At 39.9% G+C, this 23750-nt stretch overlaps 1 protein-coding gene across 22 annotated transcripts in view; it reads left to right on the top strand.

Annotated features, from left to right (window-relative positions):
- ST7 (suppression of tumorigenicity 7) overlaps positions 1 to 23750 on the top strand; it is a 274827-nt gene that overhangs the window by 225277 nt on the left and 25800 nt on the right. For all 22 annotated transcript variants that reach the window (XM_024249374.3, XM_054559088.2, XM_063725596.1 and 19 more), the window contains 2 exons: positions 9110 to 9182; positions 10621 to 10723. In XM_024249374.3, the coding sequence (XP_024105142.1) occupies positions 9110 to 9182; positions 10621 to 10723 (176 nt within the window). The remainder of the gene's footprint in view (positions 1 to 9109; positions 9183 to 10620; positions 10724 to 23750) is intronic.

Genomic DNA, 23750 nt, shown 5'->3' on the forward strand with positions numbered 1-23750 from the left:
CCACAGATAATCTTTCAAGGGAGCATAACTAAGGGTGAAGAGCCTGTCAGGACCCATGTAGCCCATCAGTGCCTACCTACTTCTGCTGAGTCATTAACAATGACATGAGGAGAAAAAATGTGGAAGAGGGGAACAGGTGGCACGTCCAGCTGTACTTTCTACAAAGGCTGTGAATTTGAAGATAGTAGAGGACATGATGCAAATGCCTGTATAAATCTCACTTGCTAAAATCAAACCATCTGAAAATTCCTGCCTTGTTGATACTTCAGTTACTACTAAAGTAGACAAAGCATGAGAATAATACCATGGATTTAATTCTTACCAAAAAGGAAGAAGCTTAAGAGGAGGAGACCATGTTATCCTGTAGCTATAGTTAAAAAAAAAAAAAAAAAAGGAATATTAGGCACAGGTGTACCTTGAATCTGAAACAAACAAAAGTAACAAAAAGTGAAAGCCATGCTCTTTTTTGTTATTTTTGTTTTGAGACAGGGTATAGCTCTGTCGCCTAGGCTGGAGTGCAGTGACATGATCACAGCTCACTGCAATCTCAACTTCCCATGCTCAAGTGATCCTCCCACCTCAGCCTCCCAAGTAGTTGGGACTACAGGTGTGAACCACTATGCCTGGCCAATTTTTTCTATTTTTTGTAGAGATGAGGTCTCACTGTGTCACCTAGGTTGGTCTTGAATTCCTGGGCTCAAGTGATCCTCTTGCCTTGGCCTCCCAAAGTGCTGGGATTACAGGTGTGAACCACCATGCCCAGCCTTTTATTTGTTTATTTTAATTCAGAGGAAAGATAAATATGAAACCACAAATGGAATTTCAATTAATATAACTTACTTTATGCTGAGACTATTTGGCATAGGAGATACAGAGAGTTTTTTTAAAACTGGAAAATGGTTCCTGAAGGATGGAAGACTAAAAGTTGAAATTGCAATTAGTCCCAATAGATAAAAGTGTAAGGAAATATAAATGATTAAAGTGTACAAAAAGATCAGAATGACAGCTAAATAAGTATATACAAGTCAGGTATAAACTTATAAGCAGGTTTTCAGGGTGGCTAAAGACCAGAGGAAGCAAAAGTCTCCCACATTACAGGATTTAATGTGTGACTCTATTGTCCAAAAAAACAGTGAAGAATGATGATAGGGAAAGTAAAAGCAGGTATCACACTAACATTATGGGATAGTGACAAGGACATGGTATTGCAGGTTCAGTTCTGCCACTCATTTGTTGGGTGGTTCTTAAGAAAATCGTTTAACTTTGCTGGGCCCATATTTCTCACCTATAAAAGAAAAAGATTTTGGGAGGTTGACCTTGGCAGTCCTGTACTGTTGTTCAGTTTTTCGTCTGTATCTTGCGGTAGTACTGTTTTGAGCAGAAAATATTGTATTAATACATTGCTGAGGTACAATTATTCATTCCTATTTTATATTTCCCTTTAGTATTTTTTACTTTTTAAAAGAATGTATCAAGTCAATCCCAAGCAAATTCTAGAAATGATTATGTGGTTTTTGACCACAGGAAAAAAGGTGGTGATTGGGGATCTAACAATCGATTTATTAAGAAAAAATTGTATCAAATAAACACAGATGAGATAGTGGATTTGAAAATACTGTTTGTCTATACAATAGTATTTAAATGTTTATCTTATTAGTAAATGGCCCTTTTCCTTTGTGTTTCTGAAATAGGAGAACACCATAAATGTGTTTACATCTTTATTTAAACAAAGCATTTGGTAATATTTTAAATGCTGTCCTTTCAGGTACCATGGAGGAATATGGATATAATACCTAATTAAAGTGGTTGCAGACATATCGCAGACTGTTGCAAATTGAGGGTGATCTCTAGAATCCTATTCCTAGATTCTCTCCTTGGTATTGCCATGGTCAGTATTTCTAAAAATCAGATCTTGGAAACACATAGCACAGTTTAAAATCATGTGCTCAGATTTGTTCTAGATTTGTGATATTGGCATATTTCTTAACCATTCTGTGCTTCATTTTCGCCATCTATAAAACAGGGCTAACAGTCCTACCTCATAGGACTGCTCTGAGGATTAAATAGGATAATGTATATAACTGATTAACACCAGTGCCTGGAAGTTAGCCTTTAGTAAGTGTTAGCAGTCATTTTGATGATGATAATGGTCATTTGGGGAAGAAGATATGGAGGGAGCAAAGCTGTGTGTGCTAGCTTGAATCAGAAAAATGACTAATAGGCTGGAATGACGTGCTGAAACTATTAAGATTTAATGGCTCAGATTTAATTTTAAGATTTGAAATTTAATGCAATCAGATGTGAAATCCTGCCTATAGGTTTTTATTTTTATTTTTTAATGTTCATGGCTTACATAAAAGGGAGAAAAGACCTGACTTTAGCTGAAGTCTATTTGAATAGAATTGGAGGTGGGGGGTGTTGTTAACCACACAATCGTAGGAACAAACAAAGAGTCCCAGCTGCTCAACACCGTTCTAGCTGGTATTCAGAGACGTGGAGTGGCACAGCTCCTCAGACTGCACGTTTTCCCTGAGCTCTCTACTGGTCAGTTTGGGGGATTTAGAGGATTGTTTTCATTTCTAATTCTCATATTTTGAAATCACGTATGGCCAGGTAACAAAAATAGATGAGACGTTCTGAAGAATATGTCAGTTGAGGAACTGGAGGTATTTATCCTATAGAAGATTGCTATAGAAGAGATATGTTAACCATCTTAATGCTTGAAAGATTGACGAACAATAATCAGATTCTGTTTTCTTATGGAAAGTGTAAGTGATTTTTAGATAAGGATTTGTAGAGAGAATGGAGTGGGGCAGAATGATAAAAGGCAAGTAAAATGTTATGGAGGTCAGATTGGTAAGATAAGACATCTTCAGGTGACCACAAGATTTTAGTTTTTTTTTTGTTTGTTTTTTGTTTTTTAATTTTTTATTGGCTAGGTGCAGTGGCTCATGCCTGTAATCCCAGCATTTTGGGAGGCCAAGGTGGGCGGAACACTTGAGGTCATGAGTTCGAGACCAGCTTGGCCAACATGGTGAAACCCTGTCTCTACTAAAAATACAAAAATTATCCAGGCGTGGTGGTGTGCACCTATAGTCCCAGCTACTTGGGAGGCTGAGGCACAAGAATTGCTTGAACCCGGGAGGTGGAGGTTGTAGTGAGGGAGATTGTGCTACTGCATTCCAGCCTGGGTGACAGAGCAAAACTCTGTCTAAAAAAAAAAAAAAAAAAAAAAAAATTATATATATATAATTGAGGCATAAATTACATATAGTTACATGTACAACTCAAGTGCAGAGAGATGATTTTTCACTTATGTATATACCCATGTGACTGCTACCAGAATGAAACAGAACTTTCTGAAATCTCAGAAGGTTGCTTCATACTCCCTTCCAGCCAGTAACTGCCCTCCAGCCCAGCAGTAACCACTTTCCTTACCTTTAACACAATATATTAGTTTTGCAAACTTAATGCAACCGCTTTGGAACACTGTCTATAACAGTTTCCAATAAAGTTAAACAGACATCTATCTTCAGATCCAGCAATCCCATTTTTAGTTACATATCCCTGAGAAATGAGTTTTCTTACGCTTACACAAAAATGGTCACAGCAGCTTTCTTCATAATAGTCCAAAGTGGGAAAACAATTGAAATGTCCTTTAGCAAGAGAATAGATAAACATGTGGTGTAGCCACACAATGAAATATTACTCAGCAATGAAAAAGAATGAATGACTGACACATGCTACAACATGGATGAATCTCAAAAACAATGTGCTGAGTGAAAGGAACCAGACAAAAATGAGTACAAAAATGAGTCTGATTCCATTTGTGTGAAGTTCAGGATTATAACTTCTAATGAAAGGCTTTCAGGACAATTTGATTTTGCATGCCTAAGATGTTTGGGGAAATTTCTTCTCCTTTCAGAAAAACATTTCTATAAAACATAAGATGGCAAAGAGGTGGAAGAAAAATTAATGCCAGCAGTTCAGCTTTGCCTAAGTGAGAAACATTTACTTAGCATTCCTTGTTTCTGCAGTGAGTAATGGAATTATGTGATATCTCATTATTTCCTTTCCTTTTGTTTGCTCTTTGGATTCTAACTCGTAAGAGGTAATAATGTAGCTAAATGCCACTTACAAAAGTCAGAAGGGCATTGCAGAGTCAGTGTGCTCATACAAAATCAAACTAACTTAGAATGATTTTGAGTTGCTTCCTCAAAATAAAATTTCTGAATAAATTACAGGCAATATTGGAAAGCGGATGATTTGTTCTTACTGCCGCCATTTCAATCACTACTGGTAGCCACTCTATTCATCTTATCATTTTATCCATTTCCGTAGTGATAAAAGCATGAAGTCATAGCAGGCAGACAGAACTGTACAGAACAGATTAGTGATCACCAGGGGACATGTATGAGGAAGGACAGGGAGGGTACAAATATAAAGGGGTAGCACCAGGGAGTTCCTCTGTGGTAATGGAACAGTTCTATATCTTGGTGTGTTTACATGAATCTAGTTATGGGATGAAATTGGATAGACATGCACACTTGATTTTATGTAAAAAATGGTGAAAATGAACAAGGTCTGTAGTGTACCTAATAGTACTCTAGCAATGTCAATTTCTTGTTTTTTGATATTATACTACAGTTATATAAAATATCACCGTTGGGAGAAGCTGAGTGAAACATTTACAAGACTGTGTGCTATTTTCATAAATTTCTGGAAACCTCCAATTATGTCAAAATATTAAGTTTAAAAATTATAATAGGCAACAATAACCAAGCCTCACCCTTTTTTGTGGGGTGAGGTGGGAATGAAAGAGGAGGTGCTCATGGGGCAGGCAGCCTAAATACTTTCTCCTAGAGGGTAGTATATATGGTTCTTCTTAATGGTGAGCCAAAACATCAGTTCCTGCCTCTGGTTTAGATGTTACACAGTTATTAGATTAAAATATAGCTAATAAGATAACTATACTATAGCGGGCATACTGTAAATAGAACACACTAATTTTCACAAGAGTATGTGAAAGTTACATCTGATAGATCTCCAGACTGACAGCACCTCATATGATAAATTCTACTTTTGTCTATGCTGTCGGTATCTGGCTCCACCAATGTATTTGCCCATGAACTTGCTTCAGGCAATTTATAGAACAGAATTCTTCCCTCTAGCATCATTATCTGCTAAAAAAACAGTTATTGCATGTACATGACAGGAAACTTTGGAAATACGATAAACAGTAGGAAAAATTGCCTATAATCTCGCCATGCAGAAATAAACACCGCTGATGGAGTAGTCCCCCCTTATCCGTAGGGCATATGTTCCAAAACTTCCAGGGGATGCCTGAAACTATGGAGAATACTGAACCCTGTATACACAATTTTTTTTATATACATATGTGCTTATGATAAAGTTTAATTTATAAATTAGGCACAGTAGGCCGGGCGCAGTGGCTCGCGCCTGTAATCCCAGCTCTTTGGGAGGCCAAGGTGGGTGGATCACGAGGTTGGAGTTCGAGACCAGCGTGACCAACATGGTGAAACCCTGTCTCTACTAAAAATACAAAAATTAGCTGGGCGTGGTGGCGCGTGCCTGTAATCCCAGCTACTCAGGAGGCTGAGGCAGGAGAATCACTTGAACCCAGGAGGCAGAGGTTGCAGTGAACCGAGATTGTGCCATTGCACTCTAGCCTGGGTGACAGAACGAGACTCCATCTCAAAAAATAAATAAATAAAAATAAATAAATAAATTAGGCACAGTAGGAGATTAACAATAATAGAACAGTTATAACAATATGTCATAAAAGTTATGTGAATGTGACCCCTCTTTCTTGTCATTCTACTTACTACACACTGTGGCCATAACTTTTGCAGTTTTGAGGTACAACAGCGAAACTAACAGATTGCTTTTCCTTCTTCACAATATCACGATTCATTCTTGCTGTAGATATTAGCAGCCTCGGTGTATGATTTTTTCTTTTTTTATTAAGTTGAGAAGTTTCACCTTTTCATTTAATGGAAGCACCTTACATCTTCTCTTTGGCATATCCAAATTGCCAGCATCACTACCCTTGCACTTTGTGGCCATTATGCAATAAAATAAGGGTTACTTGAACACAAGCACAGTGATAACTATGACAGCACTGTGATAACTGTGATAACGCATATGGCCACAAAGTAACTGATGGGTGGTAGCATCTACAGTGCGGATATGCTGGACGAAGGGATGATTCACATCCCGGGTTGAATGGAGCAGGACAGTAACAAAATCTCATCACACTACTCAGAATGGCATGCTGTTTAAACTTATAAATTATTCATTTCTGGAATTTTCCATTTAATATCTTCAGACTGCAGTTGACTGTGGACAACTGAAACCACAGAAAGTGAAACTACCGATAAGGGGAGTCTACAATATTTGGTGCATATTATTCCAATCTTTTTCTCTGTGCACAGAAATGCTTTTAAAAATGAATATTAAAGCATACTTTTTATAAACTTATTGATATGTGCACAATACATTTCCCCCAGATCATTCAGTACCTTTCCACCGCTTGATTTAATGACTGCATGGAATTGTACCCTGTGAATGAACTTACAGCATGTTAACCAGTCTATGATTGGACATTGGGCCATTTCCAGTTTTCCATTAGGAACAGTGTTGTGATGAACTATCTTTGTGCACATTAATGATTATTTCCTAGGATAAAGTCTTAGAAGTGCAATTGCTGGGTAGTCAAAATGTAAAAGCTTTCCATTTATATTGCCTAAGTGCTCTGCAGAAAAATATGCATCATTTTCAAAAATGAAAATTGTAAACCAAAACCTATTTGAACAACAAGATGCTCTATGTGAAGGGAAATTTAGGATCAGTTTCTTTAGAGTGATTCATCCCTCCTTAGAGGCAAATTGCTATTACCAAGTAGATGTAATGTTTTTACAGAAAAAAGAGTAACATTCAAAATATCTAAATAAACCAGCCATGCAAGAATATTTTGCTATTTTCTATTTTTGTTAATCAGTGAGAACAAAATAACTTACTAGCATAAAAAGATAAGTAGAATGACATGCCACTAATGGGGAATGGGGTATTTTCATAGAGCTACATTTCCCTCTTTGATATTCATTAAAATATATTTTTGATTATTTATTTTTAAGCATTTTTCTTGTGCACATATACTACTTAATAAAGGAGAAGGAGCAAACATTTTAAAAATGGAGAAAATGTACTGTAGTCGTCATAATGTTGCTGAATGCTGTTGCATTTTTCTAGCTGTGAATGTCCTGTCTATGCTAGTGGGAATGGAGGTCAGGAGTCTAGATTAAAGGTTACCTTTGATTAGGCATCTCTAGTCATTTGCTGGAACACCTCGAATGTATCTTTTTCTGTATTTCTATCTGGGTGAAAGTGTCCATTTGATTGATTAGATAACCATCAAACACAACTTGATCTTTCTTGTTGTGCAGCTAAGTCCTTAAAAAGAGGCTCCTTCTTGTGCTGCCACCTTCAAATAATTATGATCATTGTTTTTGGAAACAAGGCTTGGGTAATTTTAAAATAAAAAGTCTGAACTTTTAAGTAGGCCATGTATCATCTAGTTTTTTTTATTAGCTTCAAATAACAATCAATGAGTGTACCCTAGAAAACAAGATATTTTGTTCCTGTATTGATTCCCCACACTGGAAAGCTGTTAAATGTTTAGATGCTGGAAAAGCAACAAGACTAATCCATGAGTGTCTGACATTTTTTTCTTCTTAATTGTAAGCGCACCATTTTATATAGTATGTAAGTGGTGGTGACATTTTGTTTGAATATAGTTTATGAGATTACGGGTACAAAGACCTGTTTTCCTTTCAATTCTGTGCTGATATTTTCTATGATTGTGTTTTATCAATGTCATTGAAATTTCCCTCAAAGAGAAATTCCTTAGGAATCTCCTTGGAATTGGCATTAAATACTCTTTATTGAAAGAGAGATTGGTTTTCTTTTATGAAATTGTTTTCTTCTGCCTCTGTCTATTGGCTAATTATGGGACTTCTGTTTTTCATTTCCATTTTAATGTAATCCTTTCTAAGTTGAAAACAGCCTTGCAAAGAAACTCGCAGGGCATTCCAAGTGCAAAGAGTTCCTCTAACCTAGAATGAATTTTGCAGCATCTGGGAATGGCATTTTTTTTACCTGTTCTGAATTAAGGTATTTCTGTGTCATAGTGTAAATTTGGTTGCAAGTATTAAATACTAACTCCTATTCTGGAAAGAATGCAATCATAATTTAAGAACACATTTTTCACCCAAAGGGGTGCCCTCTGAGTTTATCTACTCTCACTTGTACCCTGTGCTTTCACTTTCCTGTAAACTCATTATCTGAACCCCACCCCCACCCTGGCCCTTCTGAAATTTTTGTAAAATTGAAAGGAACTGTTTTTCCTGATGACAAGTGAGGCTTCATTTGAAAGGAGATTTATGATAGGTTTGCATGAGCAAAAATTGTGTAGTTTTCTAAAGATTTCATACATATACTCTTTAAAAGTTCTATATGTTTATTTATATATTAGACATATATGTATATCTCCTCGACTTGGACTTTTACATTTTTAACAAGCACTATTAAAAATTGAATGTAAACTTGAAATTTAATGCAAAGGAAATTTAGTTTAAATCTGACCACTGAAGAATCATTCATTTGGCTAAGTCTTCTTTTAATCTAGATTTTTTTCTTCAATTAGCATTTCATACACCTGTTGAGAAATTTTTGTGACAAAGACACTTTCATGTCTTTCATATCAAGGATATTCGTGTGATATCTAAATTTATAGCTATACTGTGCTTAAACTCAACATATGAAAATTCATATTTTAAAATAGAAGGTGATTGCTTAAGAGTCAGCCTGGTGGACATGAATTATTCACAAAAATACAAACTACCCTTAGTTTCACATACCACGTTGATACAGTAAGGAATAGCTGAAATTCTTGTGTAATGTCTGTATTAAAATATTCTTCATTTATGCTTTGTTGCACTTAAACGTGATTAAAATGCTAGTGTATTGAAAATGATTGCTCTTTGTTACCTGCAAACTTATGTGTTCCTACTTTCTTTTTCTCCAACAGATATAAGCTTACCAAAGTCAGCAACAATATGCTACACAGCTGCTTTGCTCAAAGCAAGAGCTGTTTCTGACAAGTAAGTGAATAATAGCTTGTGCAGTACTAATGCCTGACCGGAATTGAGATGTGTTGCCTCTGAGGGCTTTCTCTGGAAGTTTCTCTTAGTCTATGAGACCCCTGCTTATAAGCATGCATTTTCCAAAACTGCTGTTCTTTTCTTTCACTATTGGAAGGAGGGAATGTATATCCTCAGGTAATGTAAGGGTGTGTAAAGGTATCCTAAAGCAGGATTTATTTGAAATTCCATGCTTCTGAGATGAGTTTTTTGGTGTGAGACAGTAGATACCAAAACACCTGCTTGGGACTTACACAGAATACCATCCTTCTATTCGTTTTTTGCACATTCCTCTCCCTTCAGCGGTCCATAACTGAGTAGTGTCATACACACGTGGAATGTGGCAGACGGGATGGTCATCTCTCATTCTTTGCCTCATCAACTTCAAATTAGCCCCCCACTGGTCTGTTAACTTTGAGTTGCCATCTCAATGGGACGTTTGCCTATTTTGTTCAGGCAGGTGACTATGGCATATAGACTTTTCATAAGCATCCAAGGATGCCTGTCAGATGAAAGAGCATAGATGGCTTAACTGCTTTTGAGTTCATAAACTCTTACGCTTCCCCAATATAATCCCTCTGTGGCATCGAAAGCAGAGAACAGGAAACCAGCCTCTGCTGTATCAGACAGGTTTGCTGTTAAGTGTGTGTACACTTCAAGACCAAAGTAATTTTCTTTCATTCTTTTTTATCCTGTAGATCGCCAGTACCTACTGCAACATCTTTTCTCCCTACACAGCGACTCCAGCTTGGGAGGGCAGGGCCAGGGTTGTCACAGCTTCCCCTGTGGTGTCTGCCTGCCAAGCACAGCTCTGGAGTTAGCCCTGGGTGTGAGGTGAGAAAGAGATTGCATGGTCTGGTTTTTTTCATTCACTTGGGCAGGTGTCTCGCCCGCAGTTTGGGCATGCACACGCCCCCTGCCGGAATGGCCCCAAGCAGGCTTGCCTGCTGCTGAAGCTGCAACGATTTAACCTCCATCGCAGCACTGACATTGGGTGGGAGGCCTCCTTTCAAATCCTTCCCAGTTCTGTTTTTAACCAAGTGCGCTCTTCTGTAACCTAGTTTTCTCTTTTTCCTACACTGTCTGCCCTTGTCAGTCCTACCTCTTCCCCTGACCTGAGCAGGTACCTCGTAGAAGACTTAGATTAGCTATTTAGACAGAAACTTGACAGCCGAATTTAACTCCTGCCATGACTAGATGCAAGCACGCTTTCTGTTTCTGCTGGGGTTTTTGCTGGCCTCGGTCCGTGGGGTCACTCAGAGGTTCCATGCAGTAGAAGTTTGGAGAGCTCATGCTATTGGCTCACTGTGGTTTTATGGGCCCTTGATGTGTAGATGCTTTCGGGTTGATGCCCAAGCAGTGGTCCCAACTGGATGGTTTTTGTCTTTCTGCTTTTCAGATTCTCTCCTGAGGCTGCATCTCGGCGGGGGCTGAGCACAGCAGAGATGAATGCAGTAGAGGCCATTCATAGAGCTGTGGAATTCAATCCTCATGTGCCAAAAGTGAGTCTGTGGAATCCCCACAGGAACTCGTTATGATAGCAGAGAAAGCATTCATTGACCACAGTGTCGTATCTCAAGTACACCGGTTATAAAAAAATGAATTGCAACCAACAAATGTTGAGGCCCTGTATAGTGTATGGGCATCAGCCTCATTTTAAGCAAAAGCTACACTCCAGAGGCTTTGAGGCAGATTTCCAGACTTCACTTAATAAGGGTAAATCGATAGACCTCACTTAGGCAGGCCAGGAAGCCTGAAATTGGCAAAAAGTAGATATCCCAGGAGTGTTGATGCATTTGACAGGAATTTCACACCAATTATGGTCTCACATAGACCAAACTCAGGAAATAAATGTTGTTGTGAATAAAACTGGTAAAAAAAAAAATACTAATGTGGCATTCCATGTCTCTGTAAATAAATGACAGTAATCAGTATTGGCAAGAAAATAATAGAGAAAACTTCAAAATATGAAGAAGTATTTTGCTTTGTACCGTTTTAATAAGTATATATAGTAGAAAATATTTGTCTTAGTTATTAACCACATGGTTGACCAATTTATAAATACCAATATTTCCAATTTTTTTTTTCTGAAATTGGTTTTAAGGGAATCACATCAGAGCAGGGAATATTTCTGTAATCTTTTATTCAGGAGATGAATGTGTATTTATTATTTACCTATATTTAACTCCCTGCTCTTTTAGTATCTACATGCTGTATTACGTAATTATCATCTTCTCTGAGGGAGGAAAAAAAGTAGCTGAGAGCCACTTTCAGTTCCGTTATTAAATATATTTTGACCTCTAAGAAACTTCGTGTGGTTCACCTCAGGTATGACAAGCCATAACTTCCTTGGCAAAATGTCTGATGAAGACTTACTGGTGAAAAATAACAAAGGAAGGCTGTTTGACTTGTGTTGTAGCCCTATAGCAAAAGGGTGGGGGGGTATGAGTGAGAGAGAGAGAGATGGTTTATGGAGTTAACTACTTTATTTTGTTGATATTCAGAGTGACAGAGATAAGTGATCTAATACCATTCCTGGGATTTTACTCAAGTCTAGGTCATTTTTTTCACTTAGCAGGAAATTGAAGAGTGGTTCACTATGCCACATTTGCATAAGGATGTATTTATTCATTAGGCCTAATGGGTAATGACCAACATAGTAGTTGTAGATTTATGTATTGTCTATATGGTGCTATAACTATATCTCGTTATACAATATTTTTCACCTAAGCTAAAAACATTTATTCCACTTTGACTAAAATTATAACTAATCATGAAAAAATTATCCTGAATTACAGTAAACTGAGGTCATCTATGAATACTTATTGAATGCCGTTCTCTACAGAGCTATTCAGTAAGCATAAATAAGGCTCTTTTAGAAGTAGAATTGAGCAATAAGTTCTGGATTCTGAGGCAAAAGCTTGTGTTCCACTTGTGATTCTGTCATTTATCAGCCATTGGACATTGGGCTTAGCATCTCTCAGCTCAAAGTTGTCCCTCATCTTTAAATGAAGATGGGATATAAGCCCTGCCTATCTTCTGTGGTAAAGATCAAGTGAGGTTATATATTTGAAGTTCTTTGAAAACATTTGAGCACCATTTATTTGTAAATTATTAAGATTTTTGATGATTTTAATATCAAAAATTTTTGATAATTATTAAGAATTTTGATAACGGTTGGGGGCTCCTAATATCTAGGAACCAGATCTTTTACCGTGATCCTAACTAGAGCCTTGCAATCCTGGGGCACAAGACAGAAAATCAGTACAGTACTTGTTGGTTAGATATTTTGATTGAAGTAGTCATTTAATGCTATAACACTGGTCCAAGATGGTTAATTGAGCCTCTAGAAGAATATTAAAAGCCCTAAGAAACACTTTAAGGCTGCCATGGAACAATTTGACACAGTTAACTAGGATTCCACCTGCAAAATAGAATTATCCTAAAAGTGGAAACATTTCAAATATTTGATTGCTCTCTACTTTCTAATCATGAAACTGAGAGAAGGCAGGGTAAACTACCTACGTAAACTGACTCTCCAGCACTTTGCTTTATTGGCGATTGTGCTGAGGGGGAGATGTGTTTCCAGATCCTCTTCGTCAATCAGAATTTCCGTGGGGAATGGGTCCTGGGATTCACTGGCCCCATCTGTCAAGAATTAGCCACAGATTTCTAATATACAGTATGCAGTGTGCTCTAAACATCTAACTTTAGCAAACACACACACACACACACACACACACACACACACACACACACACGGTGCCTTGGAGGCAGAGAATAATAGCCTTAGTTCTAATGAGACATCGGTGAAGGTTACAAACTCTTGGACTCTTAGCAAAAGAAGGGTCCTTAAAGATCATCTAGGTCACCTTCCCATCCTAACCTTGACTCTCTCCTTATAATGATACTGTGATAATCATTTTTATTATTGGTTTCTTTTGAATGTTATGTGCCAAGCACAGTGCTAACTGAAGTACTTAAGCCCTCTCACTTATTTTTCATAACGACTCAGTGAAGTGTGTTATATTATTATCCCTATTATATGGATGAGGGCACTGAAGGTTTGGAGAGGTTAAATAATCTGCTCATGGTCATACAGCAAATAAATGACAGAGCCTGAACCAATTCTGGGTTATCTACTCTTAAATGTTGCCCTTTACTGCCTCCCATACCCCACCAGGAAACAGACCAGCCTAGGCTTGGACCCTTCAAATGCTGGCGGGCCACTGCTTCCTAAGACATTCAATCCCTTAAGGACAATTCAGGTTTCTTCAGGATATCTTAAATGATATGACTTCCATGGCTTCTTTTTCTCTATCACAGGAAGTTGTCAGTGGTCTACCACAGGAATTTTTAGTATCTACATGCTGTATTACATAATTGTCATCTTCTCTGAGGGAGAAAAAAATACCAAATAGAGTAACTGAGAACTGCCTTCCATACATTTCCAGCTTCACTTCATCTGGTATCCCATTAAGCAAAGATACATAGGTAGTATTTCACCATCCAATGGTAAATACTAGTCATTTACCTTTGGAGGGCTACTCTTAGGAACTCTCTTCACTTATAGACATGAGGAGTAGGGAGGAAGTGTTGCTCCTTACCACATCACAGGACTGGGAAATAAATAAGAACAGTAAAAACCCTTGTCTCTGTTCTGAAGCGGAGCCCCTTAAGTGGTCAGATGGATGCAAAACACTAGAATTTCTGAAGTATTAGATTGCAGCAAACTAGTAAAGAAGAAGCAAACACATAGCCTCATCATTACCAACAGAATTGTCACTCCCTCCTGAGAAACTGTAGCTGTGCCGCCAGCTCCCATAGGAAAAGGCATAAACTCCTTCTGAGATTCTTCAGTGCCCTTCATAATCTGACCCAACTTGTTTTTCATTTTTTCCACCTCATTACTATTTGTTCATCATTCCAGAAACATTCTCTTTCCTTTCCCTCTTCACTTCCTCTGAGGAAACCCTGTTGCCCCTTCACCACCACCATTGAGAGTCACCAGGAAGCTTGTTCTTCTTCATCAGAAGTAGTCTGTCCCCTCCGTGGTCTCTCACTATAATGCTTGTACTTGCTGTTTACCTTTTTTTGAGGAAAATTGGGGATGTTAATGATGCTGGTGATTTTCAACAACTGAGAACAAAAGAAGACAAAGAAATATCAAATCCATTAGAGGATGTTTTCCATTTAATGGGATTAAAATAGCTTTGCATGTAAAGAAAATTCCATTCATGTAATGCTGGACAAACAAAGGACTGCCGTCATCATGGTTCTATACCTTCATCTTTGTATTGTTACAGTTTATTGGATTTGGGGCCTTGTTTCTGCAGATATGCTCCATGCTCACCCTGCTTTTCCTCAGCAGTCTTGAGATTTACATTGGGGTGGGGATGAGGGAGACATTTCTATCAGTGACCCATCAACTACACAGACCTGGGTTAACCAGAGCTTATGTGCTCTTAGTATGCTGCAGCCACACTGCAAACCTTTCACTGCGAGGAGACACATTTTTGTTTTGGAGGATGTTACATTAACTCCTTCAGGGTACCAAAGATAAACTTCCATTTTCTGACAAGTTTCCAAAAGGTGGGCTAAATTATTTGTTTGTTACAGGCAGTATTAGATATGTCTTTTGCTCTATAGTGGTATTATAAAAAAAAATCTACTTATATTTAAGACTATTTCTAGCCTTGTTTCCTATGTATTTCAAATACTTTTACTATTTTAAAAAAATTAGCATAGGGCTCTTAACATGGACTTTATGGTTGGGTATGGGAGGTATATTTGTTTCTGAGGGGGGATTATCAGATTTTCAGAGTTCTTTAACCTTAAAAAGGTTATCCTTCAACTTACAGTTCAAGTATTTTATCCGTGTGCCTTCAGACTCTTTTAAGGCAGTTTCTATAACTGGATACTTCTGTTTTGGATACTTCTTTTTTATGGGTGTGAGGTAAAAAAACATGTAACATGAGATCTACCCTCTTAACAAATTTTTAGGTGTACAGTACAATCTTGTTAACTGTATTAGTCCATTCTCATGCTGCAAATAAAGACATACTCAAGACTAAGTGATTTATGGAGGAAAGAGGTTTAATTGACTCACAGTTCAGCACGGCTAGGGAGGCCTCAGGAAACTTACATTCATAGTGGAAGGGGAAGTAAACACGTCCTTTTTCACATGACGGCAGGAAGCAGAAGAATGAGCAAAAGGGGAAAAAGCCCCTTATAAAACCGTCAGATCTCATGAAAACTCACTATCATGAGAACAGCATGCTGATAACCGCTCCCGTGATTCAGTTACCTCCCACCAGGTCTCTCCCACTACACATGGGGATTATGGGAAGTATAATTCAAGAAGAGATTTGGGTGGGAACACAGCCAAACCATATCATTAACTATATGCACATCACTGTACAGTAATCTCCAGAACTTTTTCATCTTGCACGACTGAAACTCTATTCTTATTGAACAGCAACTCCTCATTTTCCCCTCCCCACAGCCCCTGGCAAGCACCATTATACTCTCTGCTTCTATGAATTTGACTACTTTAGATACCTCATATCAGTGGAATCATGTATTTGTCTTTCTGTGACTGGCTTATTTTACTTAGCATAATGTCCTCAAGGTTCATCTGTGTTCTAGCCACCATATGACAGAATTTTCTTCTTTTTAAAGACCAAAAATTATTCCACTGTATGTATATGCCACATTGTCTTTATCCACTCATCTGTCCATGGACATTTAGGTTATTTCCGTCTCTTGGCTATTGTGAATAATGCTGCAATGAAAATAGTAGTGCAAATATTCTCCTCAAGATCCTGCTATCACTTATTTTGAATGAATACCCAGAAGGGGGAATGACTGGATCATATAGTGGTGATTCTATTTTTGATTTTTTGAGAAACTTCCAAACTGTTTTCCTTAGTGGCTGTACCATTTTACATTCCCACCAACAGTGCACAAGGGTTCCAGTTTTTCCACAAACTTGCCAACCCTTGTTATTTTCTTGAGAGTGGCCATCCTAACACGTCAGGTAAAATTTTTTTGTGGTTTTGATTTGCATTTCTCTGCTTGTTAGTGATGTTGAGCATCTTTTCATATACCAGTTGGTCATTCGTATATCTTCTTGGAGAAATGTCTATATGAGTCTTTTGCCAAGTTTTAAATCAGATAATCAGATTGTTGGGCTTTTTTTTTTTTTTTTGCTATTGAGTTGTAGGAGTTGCTTATATGTTTTCAATATTAACCCCTTATTAGATATATGGTTTGCAGATATTTTCTCTATTCCACAGGTTACCTTTTCACTCTGTTGATTGTTTTCTTTGCTACACAGAAGCATTTCAGTTTGATGTAGTCCCACTTGTGTATTTTTGCTTTTGTTGCTTGTGCTTTTGGTGTCATATCTAAGAAATCATTGCTAAAACTAATGTCATGAAGTTTTTCCCTCCTTTACTTTCTTCTAGGAGTTTTGTAGTTTACATTTAAATTTTTAATGCATTTTGAGTTGATTTTTGTGTATGGTGTAAGATAAGAGTTCAATTTCATTCTGTTACATTTTGTTGAAGAGAATTATCTACTTCTTCCCTCTTTCCCACCCCCTGACGCAAGGCAGGGTTGTACTCTGTCACCCAGGCTGGAGTGCAATGACACAATCATAGCTCATTATAATCTCAAACTCAAGGGCTCAAGGGATCCTCCAGCCTCAGCCTCTAGAGTAGCTGGGACTATAGGTATGCGCCCCTACACTCAGCCAGCTTTTAAAAATTTTTAGTAGAGACGAAATCTCTGTTGCCCAAGTTGTGCCTCAAGCAGTCCTTCTACCTCGTCCTCCCAAAGTGCTGGGATTATGGGTGTGAGGGACTGTGCACACAGCGTAATCTACTTCTTGAGTCCTCCATGATAGATATCAAATTGATATGACCGGTTAACTTCTATAATGAACCTCTTTGGGCAAGAAGATTTTTTAGTCAGGATTATTTCCTTAGGGTAGATTTAAAGAATGGGAATTACTAAGTCATGTGTAGAAGCACTTAAGGCTCTTGATATTGCCAAACTACTTGCCAAAAAAGATTATAGCAGTTTAAATCAGCAGACAACTCCTTCGTCACCATTTTATCATACCCTCACTGTCATTGAGCAGTTTGTTTAAAAAAGAAAGAAGGGGAGCAATAAATATTTATGAACCTATGAAGTACAAATGGAATTTTGTTCTTTTAGTCCGCATTTCTTTGCCACTACTAGTTTGGTAGAACATTGTTAGCCATTTGTATTTATTCCTTTCTGAATTGTGAGGCAAAACATTATAATAACAGAGCAAGGAATAATGACCTAAAGGTAAGGAGAGCTATGAAGTATCACTGAAAGGGTTCATCACGCCTGTAATTCCAGCATTTTGGGAGGCTGAGGCAGGAAGATCGCTTGAGTCTAGGAGTTTGAGACCAACCTGGCAATGCAGTGAGACCTAATCTCCACAAACAAAAAAATTAGCTGGGTGTGGTGGCATACGCCCGTAATCCTAGCTACTCGGGAGGCTGAGCCAGAAGGTCAACACTGCAGTGAGCCATGATTGTGCTACTGCACCACAGCCTGGGTGACAGAAAGAGACTTTGCTTGTAAAAAAGAGAAAAGCTCCGAAGTGTTCAGAACAATGACTCCCGTTACTTCCTGTCCACAGGACTGGAATAAAGTATGGGAGGAGGGAGTTAATTAGTTTCCTGCCCATTCTTGTTTTGATGAAATGAGGATAAAAGTAATGGCTTCACAGGACTGATGACAGGTAAATGAAATTACATCGTGTAATTCATTCAGTACCTGTTCCATACATGTTGGCCCCTTCATTGTCTCTTCCTTTTTACCTCCCGTTCTATTTCTGTGCTTGCAGGCTAGGTGGAAATAGAGGCTGCCTAGAAACATGCATTAACAGGTGCTTCTTGGGCCACCCTAGCCTGAAGAAGGACAACCAGAGAGTATAACAGTGGCACCTCAATGCCTTGGCCTTGAGGACCCTCAGGGTCCCTTCAGGCCTCCAGATTTGAGGGGAGGCTCTAGCATGTTCTGGCTGCAGCTATTGTCTTCAGGGATTCTGCAGCTTGTAGCTGCTTGGTAAGTTCTTTGCTTGTGGCTGATTGTTACCCATTTCCGACCTGTGTCTTATATTTTTGTTCTGAGCCTGGTACCATCCCTGCTCCCTGCCAACCCACTCCCATCAGGTCCTCTACCCCAACACAACACTTCACGTCTGGTGTGAAACTTGCCCATACGCAGGCCCCTTCCTCTCCCTGTTGCACCTGCCTCCTCAGGTGGAACAGGCCTGAAAGCCTGTCCTAGGCATGCATGAGGTTGCCTCATAAAACATCACTGTGTCTTCTACTTTGATTATAGAGGGAGGTGTCCCCACTGTTATGGAGGCTGAGGCCACCCCTGTCTTTCCGTTATATAACTCATATTTCCCTGTCTGAGTAATCAAGATTGTAGGGCTACATTAACAGTCCCTAATACACACATACATACACCAAACCCATCAGCATTGACTCCCCCAGCGAAATGTTTCCAGATTCTATTAAGTTTTCGCTCTTTCAAAGCTTTTCCTCTTCAGCCTATAAAAAGCAAGCAGCTATTTGTTTCATTCCCAGGGGTACTTCTACCAGTTGGAGCTGGGCTGTTGGAGACATCTCCACTGCCTACCACCAGGACGAGCAGAGTGGTGTGAGTGGAAGAGAGAGAGGTGGCAGGGAAATCTCCCTTAGTGTGAGCTGTGTGGTCAGGGGTCCCAGGTGCCCACAGTCATAGAGGAGGTGGGGCCCACTTGAAAATCACTAGATGCTTTTTTCAGACCAGGCCTGAGTGGTTTTTTGTCTCCCAGCCTGGGTTGCTTATATCTCCTTCCTCCCTGCCCCTGCACCCTCTGTCTTGGTGCCTGTTCTCATTATCAGAGTTGGTAAGGCTCTCATGCCCTCAGAAGAGGAATTCTTCCATTTCCTCCCTCAGCTGGAAGCCACACACCTTGCTAGGTCTCCTGTCAACCACAACATATTTGAACTACTTTTACTTATGCAGGATCACTCTGCTCTAATAGAATAACCAGGAGGCATCCCTGCAACTTTACTTCATGCTGGAGGGGCTAACCTTCCTGCTGCTGTCCACCAGCTTCTCTAGTCTCCAAAGGTGTACAATTCTGAAGCAGAGTCCTCTTTTCCCTCCCAGCAGCGCATTCAGCTAGCACTTATTGAGCGCTAATTATGTGCCAGCCACTGGGACGCTGGTCAGAACAGTGATGCATGCTCTCAAGAAGTGCCCAGTCATTAAGAAGACAGACCAGGCCATGCCCCTGTGAGGCAGGCAGAGTGCTGCTGGGCCCACCAGAACGAGGCAACCAGCTCACAGTCAGAGTTGGGGCAGATAGCCCAGGTGCTCTGTAACTCCTGGAAGCCAGATCCTGTACTTTGCTGTTATAAACATTCTCCAAGTGTGCAGTGGTAGGGGAGTGGCCTGGCTGTATACAGAATGCCCAAACCTTCCACTCAACTCTGAAAACCTTGAACGTTGTGGTCCCCAGAATTGAGCCTTGGCTGATAGGAAATCCTGACCTGGTCATTACCACCAAGGAGGGCTTCCCAAGTCACGGGTCTTCACTACCACACACAGGCCTCCAATGGCCAGCTTGTGCTTAAACCATCTAGTGTTTACTTCTACAAAAACAAACAATTTTTAACTTTTTTAAAGCAATAAACATTTTTCCTCTCCTAATGCAGTCTTACATGAAACCTTAAAGTAGATGTAGGCCTACTCTGGTTGAAACTGGAATGAGAAGTCTGGTAGCCAGCAACCCCAAGGCCCCTCTGCATACAGTTCAGAAAATAACAGATGGGTGTGACCCATCACCACCAGAAAATCCCAAGTTTTTTGAGGTCCCACCCATAGAGGAGGAGGCCTCCACCCTGCTCTGAGCAGCAGGGTGGGGGCTGCAGAGCCAGTACCAGTTCCTTAGCATGTCCGAGTGCTGTAGACAGAGCTGCTGAGGGGGAAAAAAAAATAAAGAAAATTTGCCAGCACCAACGGGGGATAGCTTTCATCTTAATCTTGCCCCAAATCCCAGAACCAGTAAACCATCTGCTGTCCTCACGGTGCCCGCCCAAGAGGTAGCAGAGGGCACAACGGGCAGTCCCAGAGGGTACCGAGGCGAGGAGGGTGCGACACTCCCAGCACTCATTTCAGCAGCGGGGCAGACTGGGCTTGACACAATATGGAGGTGAGGACCTAGCCCAATGCATATTTAGCTTTCAAATTATAAGTCTAGGAGTGTGGGAAGTCATGAGAAAATAGAGAGGAAAGAATGAAGAGTGTTATGACAGAAATGCGTTCCCATTAAAAATGTACTTTTTTTTAAAAAAAAAAGAAAGCTCATCTAATATTAATCTAGAAACTCTAATTTCATGGGGATTTCACGAGGCTTGTGGAAGAAAACATCATGGTAATTGTATATGCTAATGGAGTACCTACAGGACATTGTTATAGTGATGGAAATTCTGTTTCATGCAAACACTAAAGCAGTCCTCCCTTTATATCTTGGTAAAGCTGATTGACAGAGTATAAAATTGCTTTTTAATCCAATTTAGGAAACAAAATGTGTAGTGGGTTTTAGCATTTTAAAATGCTTGAAGCGTGGAAGCAGAAATTCAAAATACCCTGGCAGACTGTCTATGATATTGTATATCAACAGGACATTTTAGAAATATTATTTCGATATAAGTTTCTTTGAATTGAGTCATATTTTGTTCCAAAGCTTTTTTGGATTAGAGTAAGGAGAATGTATTGTGGAAATATGACCCAGAGGAAAATGAACAGAAACCAATTTTTAGCCACATTTCTCAGGAATAGGAAGTTTGTAAGTATCTTTCTTTAACAAAAAGCACTGCAGCTGCTTTCCCCAAGACTACCCCCATACAGGCCACCCCCACCAGGCTCATCACCTCTACTGAGGTCACTCTTATTAAGGCCGCTGCCACCTAGGCCACCAGATCTGTTGGCCTCTTCTCAAACCTCATCCTATTTCATCTCTCCTCAGCATTTGGTCCCACTGACCAACTGCTTTTTATGTTTGTTTGTTTTTTTTTTCCATGAGACAGGGTCTTGCTCTGTCACCCAGGCTGCAATGCAGTGGTGCTATCATGGCTCACTGCAGCCTCGACCTCCCAAGCTCAAGCAATCCTTCCATCTCAGCCTCCACCTCAGTTTTGCCATGTTGCCCAGGCGGGTCTTGAACTCCTGGGCTGAAGAGATTTGCCTGCCTTGGCCTCCCAAAGTGCTGGGATTACAGGTGTGAGCCACTGCCCCCAGCCAGCCTGCTTCTTATGTCTTGAGGCCATCTTGACTCCATGACACCTACTCTCTGTGCCACTCCTGTATGTCAGCACTCTCCTCCTACCCCTTTCCTGCGCTGCCATGCGTTCATGTTTTCCGGGGAGCTCTATTCACTGCCCTCTCCCTCCTTGCTCGAAGCTGTCTTCAGAGATCTCGGGTGCTCCTACTGTGCAGCTTCCACCTCTGGCCCAGAACACCCACACTTGTGTCTCCAGATTCTCTCCTAAGCTCCAGACCTGCAGACCTAGCTGCCTTCAGGCCATTTCTCCAGGGATGTTCTGCAGGTTCTTTAAGCTGTTTTTGTTACCTTCCCCTGCTAAGCCTCTTCCTCCTTTGGTGTCTTGGCCCTAGCTAAGGAGCTCACATTATTCTAGTTTCTTATGCCAAAAATTTGTCACCTTTGGTTCTTTCCCTCACTCTCACATTTAGTCAGGTGCCAAGTCCTGGAGAAGCTCCTCCTCCACCCCGCAATTTTGTCCCCATCACCTGGACTCTAACAGGAGCTTTTTAAGACTTTGCTAATTTCCATCTCTTCCCTATCTGTTGATCCTACACATGACTCACCCATTTCTCTCAAAATTGCAAACTGCACAACTCACTTCCCAATTGCCTATGGCAGTGATTTCCAAACTGTCCTCCTAGGAGAGCCAGGAGGGTTCCCCAGACCTCTCTTGGGTCCCTTCCTCAGATTTCCCCACAGCTTTGTTTTTCATCAGCTTCACAGATTCTAAGTGTTTCCCCCCCCCTCAGTATCTGCAGGGGATTGGTTCCAGGACCTCTCACATATACCAAAATCTGCGCATACTCAAGTCCCCCAGTGGGCCCTGCAGAACCCAACAGAACCTGTGTTATGCAAAAAATCAGCTCTCTGTATATGTAGGTTTCCCATCCCATAAATATTATATTTTCAATCCGTGTTTAGTTGAAAAAAATTTTGTATAAAAGTGAGCCTGTGCAGTTCAAACCCAGGTTGTTCAAGAGCCAACTGTATTCTGTGTCTAAAAGTCTGAAAACCAGTTACTGAAGGTCAGGGCACCCTCTGGAGCAGGTCATGAAGGCCTTTTACAGCCTACTTTTTCTGCTTCACCCCTTTGGAGCGTGGCCTGAGTTCAAATGCAGGTTCTGCCACATCCAACTGTGCAACCCTGAACAAGTTACTTCCTAAAGCCTTCATTTTCCCATCTGTGAAACAGGAATAGAAATATTAGCTCTATCACAGAGTTAGTGTTAAGGAGTTATTGAGATAATGCTTGGCATGTGTGTTAGTGTGTAATCAGTGTTGGCAGTTACCATCATGTTAGTACTCAGGCCCCACCAGTTTAGAAACACATCATGCCCTTGGATGCCTTGGTTTGCTTTTGGTAGGCTTTGATGCTTTTGGTATACTTTGCCCGTTAATGCTGGTTTGGAATCCCCCCTCCTCATTTTTTCAGTATAAACTCTTATTTAATTAGTAAAATTGATGTTTTCATTTTTCTGTGAAGCTTCTCAGACACAGTGCTCTCCATTTGCTTCCTTAGTGCTAAGTTTATACATCTTACTAAGGTACTTACCGTGTTGAATTTTATTCTTTCTCCATACATTCTCTTTTTCTCTCTTCTCTCTCTCCCTCCTCTACTCCTACAAAGACTATGGATCATCAAGGTGGGGACCTGACCTGATTCATGTCCATGCCCCTGAGGTACATTATGGGTGCTTCCATATCTGTGTCCTTGGAATACACAAAGGATCCTTCCATATCCATGTTCTTGGATAGGCTGTGGTTGCTCCCATATCTGTACTCTTGAGATACACTGTGGGCCTTCGCATATTTTTTGAATGAAGCAAAGTAACCAATGAATAGATAAGTGAACCAGGAAGAAGCAGGTACCTTGTGATGAGGACCCCTGAGTGGTACTGAAATCACCAGGTTTAATTTGACAATTCAGCTTTGCTTTATGCTTGCCTCCGTATGGGTCAGTTAATGACCCTTGTTAGCCAGGTCTCTTCAACTGATCTGCTACTACAATAAAAGTGCTGAAGTATTTTACCTAAAAACAAACTCAATTATCTGTGGGACATGTATCTGTGGAAACCACAAATTACCTCTATAGTAATATGAACATTTAATTTTTTTTGGTAGCAAAAATATCTACTATTCAATGCACGCTTATATGCCAGGTA

This window comes from Pongo abelii, chromosome 6, assembly GCF_028885655.2.
Source record: "Pongo abelii isolate AG06213 chromosome 6, NHGRI_mPonAbe1-v2.0_pri, whole genome shotgun sequence".
In the NCBI taxonomy this organism is placed as follows: Eukaryota; Metazoa; Chordata; class Mammalia; order Primates; family Hominidae; genus Pongo; species Pongo abelii.